Source organism: Neopelma chrysocephalum, unplaced genomic scaffold (assembly GCF_003984885.1).
Source record: "Neopelma chrysocephalum unplaced genomic scaffold, ASM398488v2 Primary Assembly neopelma1_189, whole genome shotgun sequence".
Classification (NCBI taxonomy): domain Eukaryota; kingdom Metazoa; phylum Chordata; class Aves; order Passeriformes; family Pipridae; genus Neopelma; species Neopelma chrysocephalum.
In genome coordinates this window covers 1,178,811-1,188,041 of record NW_020897851.1, presented here as the reverse complement: position 1 = coordinate 1,188,041, position 9,231 = coordinate 1,178,811, and the positions used below count along the sequence as shown (strand labels likewise).

Below are 9,231 nucleotides of genomic sequence, written 5' to 3'. Positions count from 1 at the left end.
CTCCGGTGGGGCCGGGCTGTGCTGGGGGTGAGCCCGGGGCGGGGGAGATGAGCCCGGGGCGGGGGAGATGAGCCGGGTGAGCGCTCCCCCGCCCCGTTGCCTGCCCGGTGCCGGGGGGTCTCTGTGCTGTCGGGCGCTGGCCGCCCCCGGGGCTCCGCCGCCCCCGCTGCCCCGGACCTCGCCCGGCACGGCTCCTCCGCTCCCCGCGCCTCCGGCCGGAGGCGGGCGGGAGATGGGCTGTGCGGGAACCAGGGCTGTGCGGGGACCGGGGCTGTGCGGGAACCGGGGCTGTGCGGGGACCGGGGCTGTGCAGGGACAGGGGCTGTGCGGGAACCGGGGCTGTGCGGGAACCGGGGCTGTGCGGGAGAGGCGTTGCGGGGGACCAGGGGCTGTGTAGGGTAACGGGGCTGCCCGGGGGTGACGGGACTGCCCGGGGGCCGCCGGTCGAGCGGGACCGGCCCCCGCCTCGCCGCGGCCGCGCTCCGGAGAGGGCGGGGGGAAGATGCTGAGGCGGGTCCGGGTGCGGGGCCAGCGGCTGCGGGCGGACCCCGAGGGGCCGCGCCGGGACCCGCCTCTCCCCACCGCCCCCGCCGCTCGTCCGGCCCCTGCGCCGGGGCTGGTGGCCGGGCAGGGGCCGGCGGAGACGCCGAGTGCCCGGGGAGGGGACAGGGAGGAGCCGCGGGGAGCCGCCACCCCGAGGACGGGGACAGGGACAAGGACCGGGACCGCCGGGCAGAGAGAGCGACGCGGCCGGGAGGGGACACGCAGGGGACACGGAGCGGGGGAACGCGGAGAGCGGGTGGGATACTGAGAGCCGAGGGGACACGGAGAACCGTGACGGGGACACGGCGAGAGAGCGGCGGGGACACCCGGCTGCCGCAGAGGGGACGCGGTCGGTAGAGGCTCTGCCCACCCTCTGCCCCCTTCCTGCCCCAGGCTCGATGCGGGCCGGCGCTGGCCATGGAGAAGCTGTACCTGGCGGGGAGCAGCGCCTGGACCATCAACAGCTCCCTGGGGAACGGCAGCCTCCGGCTGGAGAACCTGAGCGCCGGCAGGAACAGCACCGCCGACCCCCTGAAGAGGAACGAGGACATGGCCAAGGTGGAGGTGACGGTCCTGTGCCTCATCCTGTTCCTCGCCCTGACCGGCAACCTGTGCGTGCTGCTGGCCATCCACACCACCCGCCACAAGCACTCCCGCATGTACTTCTTCATGAAGCACCTGAGCATCGCTGACCTGGTCGTGGCCATCTTCCAGGTGCTGCCCCAGCTCATCTGGGACATCACCTTCAGGTTCTACGGGCCAGATTTCCTCTGCCGCTTGATCAAGTACCTGCAGGTCGTGGGGATGTTTGCTTCCACCTACATGCTCCTGCTCATGTCCCTGGACCGCTGCTTGGCCATCTGTCAGCCACTGAGGTCCCTGCACAGGAGAGCTGACCGGGTCTCTGTCCTCCTCACCTGGCTGCTGTGCCTGCTGGTCAGCATCCCTCAGATCCACATATTTTCTCTGAGGGATGTAGGGAATGGGGTTTATGACTGTTGGGCAGATTTCATCCAGCCCTGGGGACCGAAAGCCTATGTCACTTGGATCACCCTCATGGTCTACATCATCCCTGTGTTGATGCTGAGCATCTGCTATGGCTTAATCAGCTTCAAAATCTGGCAGAATGTGAAGCTTAAGACGGCTCATGGGCCCAGAGTGGGTCTGGGCTCGGGCTCCTGCAGCGGGATGGTGTTTGCCAGGGTCAGCAGCACCAGGCTCATCTCCAAAGCCAAGATCCGGACAGTCAAAATGACCTTTATCATCGTGCTGGCATTCATAGTGTGCTGGACTCCCTTCTTCTTCGTGCAGATGTGGTCTGTGTGGGACACCAACGCTCCGCAGGAAGGTATGGCCTCTCCCTCCCTCGCCCTGCCGTGCCTGGACGGCTCTGCTCGGGGCCCTGGGGACGCCCACGGTGGAAACTCTGCTCCAAACTGGGTTTCGGGAGTGGGAGGGAGATGGAAGAAAGTCCTGAACGTGGGTAACCCCCCTGACAGGCAGCAGTAGCTGTGCTGGAGCTTCCCTGGGTCAGGGGCTATCTTAACCCTGGCAAATTCAGGGCCACTGTGCTCAGGGGTCAGGCTGTGTGGATGGTGGTGGCTGTCCCTGGGTGGTGGCTGTCCCTGGGTGCTGGCTGTCCCCAGGAGCTGCTCTCAGCTCTCATGGAGCCACCCTGGGGTCTCTGGAGGTTCACTGGCCACGCTGGGTGCCAGGGCACACTGGGGACTGCGTGGGAGCTCAGGAGAAAGCTGCTCAGCCCGACTTCCCTCCCTTTGCTCTATCGTTTTCTCCTCACTGACTTCTTTGCTTTCTACTCCTTTACCCTCTTCTCCCCCTCGTCCCGCTCCACACACCCTGGGACTGCACTGCTGTTCGTTTGCCTCTGACTAGAGCACGGTTCCCACAGAAAGCCTCTGATTAATGGGCAAAGCCTTTTCCTAAAAGGTGTGGTGTCAGGGATTTGCCATTTCTTATAGTTGGGCTGGCTGCTCCTGCCATCCTGGAGGCTGCAGGTAGAACAAAGTCTATCCCCCTCCTGGTCTGACCCCTCTGGGTCTGTGCAGGTCTGTGCTGTCCCCCAGAGGAGCTCCCTGCTGGTCCCTCTGCCCCTCAGGGAGAGCCACACGGGAGAGCTGAAACTAAAACTCTGCACAACTTTGTGAGGTAGGAGAAAGGACAGAAAAGTGTATTCGGGGATGAGAACTCCTTGGATGTTCTGCCTCTCTGCTTCTCTCTGATCCTTTTATTTTGGAAGTAGAGTGTGGTTTTTTGAACCCCCCTGGGTGCTCCAGGCAGCCGGCCCTGGGTTTTCCGCCTGATTTAGGCTGATCAAAACTCGAGTTCCTGGATGGGCCCTGGGGTGAAGCGCTGGCTCTCTCATGTTGTATTTTAATCCTGCAGTCTCAAGGGCTTCCCCTTCCTCGGCAGCAGCCAAACCTTCCCAGCATCCAAACCTTCCCAGCACCCCAACCTCTGCTGCTTTACTGACCCTGCAGTGGAGCGGTGGTGGATGGGATGTTTGCCCATCCCAGCCTGCTGCTGCACCGGGAAACATCCCTTGCTCACCCTGTGCCAGTGGCCTTGTGTTCCCTTTCCCATTCCCTTTCCCATTCCCTTTCCCTTTCCCATTATCTTTCCATTTTCTTTTCCCTTTCCATTTTCTTTTCCCTTTTCTTTCCGTCTTTGCTTTGAGGTACCAAGGGAAGCTCCAGCCCCATTGAGCTGTGCCACACTCCCCTCTCCATGTTCCTGTGGCTGCGACACAGGGTGGGAGCTCTGCCAGGGCAATTGATGGAGGCTTTCATGGCATGGGGAGGAAAAGGAAAACCCTGGGGAGGTTATTGTGGATAGCAAGTGCTGGAAGACCCCAGCCCTTCCTCCCATGCCCTCCTCCTCACTGGCTGCCCAGAGGCACGAGAGGGGTGGCAGGGTCAGACCTCTCTGCAGAGGACACGGACTCTGCCTGCAGCATTCCCATAGCTTTGCCCTGATCCCGGATCCCCTCCCTCTGCCAAGGCTTGGGTGCTGTGGCTGGGCAGCGTGGCAGGTGATGGGAAGGGAATGTGGCTGTTCCTCACCTCAGAGCTGTGTGGGCACAGGGCAGGGAGGGCAGGGCAGAGGCAGGGAGGGGGTCGCTGGGGCACGGCTGCACCAGGGGCTGACTGGCACATCCCACAGGCTGGGGAGGGAGTCACCTCCTTAGGAAATGTTTAGCTTTCTCCACACAGGATGTCAAACAGAGTCTCCCTGGTGAGGGAAGGTCTGTTTGTACCTGACTGAGCCCTGAGGAGGGGCTGAGCAGGGCCCTGCTGTCCCGAGCCTCCCGCAGTGTGAGGAGCCGCAGAGCTCGGGCAGGAGCAGTGGGATGCAAAGTGCTTGGTCTGTCCTGGGTGAGACCCCGACACTGCTGGGGGCTGGGCTCCCGCCTCAGCAGGGTGAGAGATCAGGCTGCAAAGAGAACAGGGGCAGTGCCCTCCTTTCCTCGGCAGCGAGGGGAGAACTAGGGAGGGCTCGCCCTGCTGCCTCCGGCCGCTCTGCAGCCACTTTCCTCACTTCCACAGAACAGTGTCCCTAAACCAAGGCCAGGGCAGCGCAGAGGCTGCAGCCCTGCCCAGGTGGGCGGCAGGATGGGGCTGGTCCCTGGCTGCTGCCCCACCACCCGACCCATGCACCCTGGGACCGTGGAGCCCCCAGGCCTGGCAGCTCCTCTGTGTCCCTTCCCCGTGGCTGATGGGGCAGACGAAGGTTCCTAAAGGTTCCTCGGAGCCCAGCTGCATTGCCAGGCTCATGGGGCTGCTCTGTGCCTGGGAAGGGCTGGGGTGTGCCAACCTGACGCTGTGTCCCCGTGCCAGGCAGTGTGATCCCCTCCTTAGGTGGCCACACACACTCATAGCCTCTGTAAGGTGGGTTGGAGCCACACGTCACATCCTGGTGGCAGTTTAAGCACCAGGGGTCCTCCACAGGCCGCAGGTGGGAAGGAGGTTCCTGCTGCACACACCTTCCAGGAACACCCACGGCATTCTGAGCTCGGAGTCAGAGCTGGCTCAAGGCACCCGGGAGGGAACAGTGAGGCTGTGAGGTGCTGTGACCCTGGTATTGGTCCCCTCAGCTCGGGGTCTGGTGCCCTGACGTGGGCTGGGAGCGATGCCCTGTGTCAGTGTGTGGGAATTGGGAAGCCTTCCTCATCCCATCCCATCCCATCCCATCCCATCCCATCCCACCCCATCCCATCCCATCCCACTCCTGCACTGGGTGTTTGCAGCAGAGCCCCTGCAGCCCTGCCAGGGCACAGCCTCCACCTCTGCCCACCCCTCTGGGCACCCCCAGCCTGGAGTGGGGGATATGGGGAGAGGAAACATCCCTGAGGGGCAGAGCTCGCCGGGTGCAGCACCCCTCGGGAATCTCCAGCGTTCCAGCCAGAGAGGGGACCAATCCACCCTCTGGACGTGCCCTGCAGTGAGCTCCCTGAAATTCAATTTGCCTCTCGCAGAGAGGGAAGAGCTGAGTCAGCCTGGCTGGATGTTTTTAAGTGGATAGAAATGCTGTGATGTATTTCAGGTCTTGTGCCTGGGATTTGTGGCCATTCCCCATGGAATTATTTTAGCATATGCTTGAAATTAAAAGCGGTTGGAGCAGACATCACTAGAGCAGGAATTACGCATCCATTGGCTAAAAGTGAATTTGGAAGCATTCATATTCACACTTCTTCACTGGTTTAAAAACTGCCAGTGGATTTTTGCAGAGGCAGGAAGGGACCAGGAACAGCCAAACCACCATGTGTGTCCTCACTGCTGGAGCTTCCCTGGGAGCAGAGGAGCTGAGGAGATGGGCTGGAAGATGGGGAGCAGGATAAAGGTTCCATCCCTGCCTGCAGCCACCTCACTGAGGGGCTGTCCCACCTTGTCCTGGTGCCACGGGAGGTGCCAGTCCCACCGTCCCCTTGTCACAGGAGGTGCTGATCCATCCTCTCAGATGGGACAATCGGTACTTTGTGCTCTGGGGCCAGAGAGCAGCAACCAGAGACTTGATGTCCTGGAACTGCACTGCCACCATCCTCCTGGTCTCAAAGGTCACCCCTGTGGCCAGGAGCCATTGCCAGGCTCCTGGACTCTGTTCCTGGTGTGGGAATGGCTGTCATCTCTCTTGGCAGAGTGCAGTGGGAGAAAAATTAATTTTGGGGAAAGAAAGATGCTGGGAGACAGATGCTGTGGGAGGTCCAGGCAAAAGGGCTCAGACAGGGCACTGTGGTGCCAGTCAGGGTTTGGCAGGAGGAACAGCCCAGGAGCAGGGGGTGCCCTGGGGCTGGGGGAGCGTGGCTGCCACATGGCCTGAGGGGGTGGAAGCTGCTTGTCTGCCCCAAACTGGCTGCTGGGGGGTGGGAAATGAGCCACCGGCTCTTCCTGCTCCCGGCCCTGCTCTTTGCCATGGCAAGGGCAAGGGCCACGCTCCCTTTCTCTGGCTTTGGGCACTGTAGGGGCAGATTGTGCAGGTGCTGCTGGGGGCACCTCTGCCTCCCGGCCAGGCACTCCAGGCAATGCTGGGCAGGCGGCAGTGCTGGAGCCGAGCAGGAAATGCAGCTTTTTTTGTGAAAAACCTAAACCCAGTGTGCTTCAACCGAGACTTTCCTCCTCCTTTGGATTTATCAGCTCCCCCTTCCTGCCGCGGTGTTCCCGCAGGGAGGGAGGCACATCCCGGGCTGGGGAGGGGTGTGGTGGTGCCGGCAGGGCTGGGGCTCTCGGTGCCGTGCCCTGACGCTGCCTCTGCCCCGCAGCCTCCCCGTTCATCATCGCCATGCTCCTGGCCAGCCTCAACAGCTGCTGCAACCCCTGGATCTACATGCTCTACACCGGCCACCTCTTCCACGACCTGATGCGGCGCTTCCTCTGCTGCTCCACGCGCTACCTGAAGTCGCAGCCGGCGTGTGACCTGAGCAAGAAGAGCAACTCCTCCTCCTTCGTCCTCAGCTGCAGGAGCACGAGCCAGAGGAGCTTCGCTCACCCATCCCCAACGTGAGGCATCGCCAGCCGGGACCTTGTGCCGCCGACTTGCTGCTTCCAGAGCTTCCCTGTGGAAAACTGGGACCTGGACGTGCTGGGGGGTCTGTATAAATAGGTGTATATATGTCTGTAAGCATGTACGGCAGGCGTTATTTAACTGAGACAGGAGCGGGGCAGCGATTCTGTGTCCAGGTTTCAGCGCTGCCTGGATTGGACACCAGGAATCTGCTCCTGAGCCCCAAACTTCAACATTGGCGGCTTGTGGATGCCACTGGGAGGGACAGGTTTTGCCCCAAACGAGCCCACGCTGCTGGGGCAGGGGCACTGCATCCCTGTGGGATGGAAGGGGCTGCAGCACAGGGTCATGGGGGACGCTGTGGGGACACAGGGGTGGCACAGGTGATGGGTGGGCACTGTGGGGACACAGGGGTGGCACAGGTGATGGGTGCCACCTCTAGTACATGGTTGGGTGCTGTCCCCCCTCCACCTGCAGCAGGGATCCCGTGGGATGCCAGTGCCTGGCACTGCGCTCTCAGCACAGATACACTTGCTTCGCAGCCTGTGGGGCAGAGGCAGCCTCACCCCTGCATCCCTGCATCCCTGCATCCCTGCATCCCTGCATTGTGCCAGCCCTGCTCCCCTGCCCAGGGGCACAGAGCAGGGCACTCCTGGGGGCAGTGGGGACCAGCTTTGCAGGGCACAGCGCTGTGTGCTGGGGATCCCTCCCCCAGCTCTGCTCCCGGTGCCCAGTGAGGCTGTGCAGGAGTTTGGAGGAGCCTGGAGGGAGCATGGCTGGGGCCATGGGTGTGGGCACTAATGCCAGCCCGAGTGTGCTCAGCAGCTTCTCTTTGGCAGGTGTGTGGGATCCACGCTGGGCTCTGTGGGGCTGTGACAGGGACACTCCTGTCGAGTCCCCAAGGCCGGGCTCTGCTCTGGGGTCACCACACATCCCACGGAGTCTCCCACCATTCCAGTGCCATTGCTTTGCTCTGTAGCACACAGGGCATGCTCACAGCATGGATTTTTATTGTTAACAAATACTGTAAATAAAGTTTTCTGACTGTGTCTGTGGAAAGCAGGAGGGAGGTGTGGGAGGAGCACCGGGCTGAGGGAAGGAAGGGGCTGGAACACAACAGCCAGGTGTGCTCAGCACAGCGACAGCACTGCCTGTGGAGCACTGCCTGAGCACTGGGATCTGTGCCTGTGGAGCACTGGGATCTGTGCCTGTGGAGCACTGCCTGAGCACTGGGATCTGCCCCTGTGGAGCACTGCCTGAGCACTGGGATCTGCACACCCCAACATTCCGCAGCACAGAGCTGGAGAGGGACACAGCTAGGGACGTGCAGCTCTCAAAGGGTGATGTGATCTGGGTTTTTGTGTTGGGAATTAATATGAAAAATGCATTTAAAAGTGTCCTTTATTTTTTCACTGTCACCAGCAGGTGCATTTGCACCTTTCCCATCCTGACATCCCTTCGATTTTTTGGTGGGAGCTCTAAGTGAGCTCTCAGCACTTTTGCTGGCTGGTATAAATCCTTAGGACACCACACAGCATTTTCCTCCTACGTTCACCTTCTTTCTCCTTGAGAGTCACTAACTCCTGCACAGAACAGGGAATAGGGTCCCCTTTTCTTGTGAATCTGGAGGCCTGGTGCTCCCTCCATCTGCCAAGGACTAGAGGGAACATGGCAATAGGTGTTACCGGGACGGATGCCCCGAGCAGAGAGGGAGCTTTGGGAGAGGCAGGGGTTGCCCTGCAGTGCCCAGTGGTGGCTGGGCTCAGGCAGGGCCGTGCCCCAGGCCTGTGGTGCTCTGCTCTCTGACTGAGCAGTGCTGCAGGCAGGGACAGGGGGAGCAGCTCTGGGTGTGCCCAGGGGAGGGATGCTGAAGGCATTGCCAAAAAGCTGTTCAGGAGGGTTGAGAGTGAAGCAGAGGTGCTGACAGGTGAGCAGCGTGTGCTCCACGTGCGGAGACCCCAGAGAGCACTGCGGGGGGACATCAGCATTTTGTGGCTTTTGGGATTCAGGTTGTGAACTACTAGAACAAAAACAAATTAAAAGTAGTATAATCCCATAATATAATTGATTTGGATTAATTTTATTCCCACAGAAAAGCTTCTAAAAATGCTCAAGGTAAAGTGTTTTTTGAGAGTTTTTCCCCCCTACAAATACCTAAATATCTTTTTTCTTTCTGAATCACTCCATCCATCTCAGCCCTGGGTGTTGCTGGAGCATGGGTGCCATACTGCTATGGAATAATGGCAGTGCACAATCCCAAGCCCTTGGAAGAGGTCCAGTAGAGAACCTGGCTCCTTCTTGTCTTGGCATGGCACTAGGGGAGTCTTTGGCTCCAACTCTTCGTTGGAAGCCAAGGAAAAGAGCACATAGATACAATTGAGAACAGCCTCTGAACAATGAGACCTCCCGGGCCCTGGTTCAATGAAGCACTTAAGGCCAGAGCCAAAAGAATGTTCAAGGGCCTCAAATTGAAAGTGTGGCTCTGTCCACTGTCCCTCTGGAAGAGGGACTGACAAATTAATTGACAGCACAAGAGAGGAAATTGCTCTGAATTGGACCTTTTTCCCCTCATCCCCGTTTCCCTGGATCCAGAGTGGCCATGTCCGGGTGAAGAATCCTTCCTCTGCTCCCCCCACACATCAGGGTGACCCCGTGGGATGCTGAGGGAAGGGG

General features: G+C 60.5%; 1 protein-coding gene across 1 annotated transcript; it reads left to right on the top strand.

The window, feature by feature from the left end:
• Positions 1-778: 778 nt before the first annotated feature.
• OXTR (oxytocin receptor) lies at positions 779-6,899 on the top strand. Its single transcript, XM_027702621.1, has 2 exons — positions 779-1,891; positions 6,317-6,899. Exons 1-2 carry the CDS (start codon positions 961-963, stop codon positions 6,556-6,558), a joined length of 1,173 nt encoding a protein of 390 aa, XP_027558422.1. The 5' UTR covers positions 779-960; the 3' UTR covers positions 6,559-6,899.
• Positions 6,900-9,231: the final 2,332 nt, after the last annotated feature.

Excerpts from the sequence above, each read along its gene's own strand:
- OXTR (XM_027702621.1), top strand. The coding sequence starts at position 961 with ATGGAGAAGCTGTACCTGGCGGGGAGCAGCGCCTGGACCATCAACAGC. Across the intron at positions 1,892-6,316 it reads CACCAACGCTCCGCAGGAAG|CCTCCCCGTTCATCATCGCC; the intron begins GTATGGCCTCTC and ends TCTGCCCCGCAG.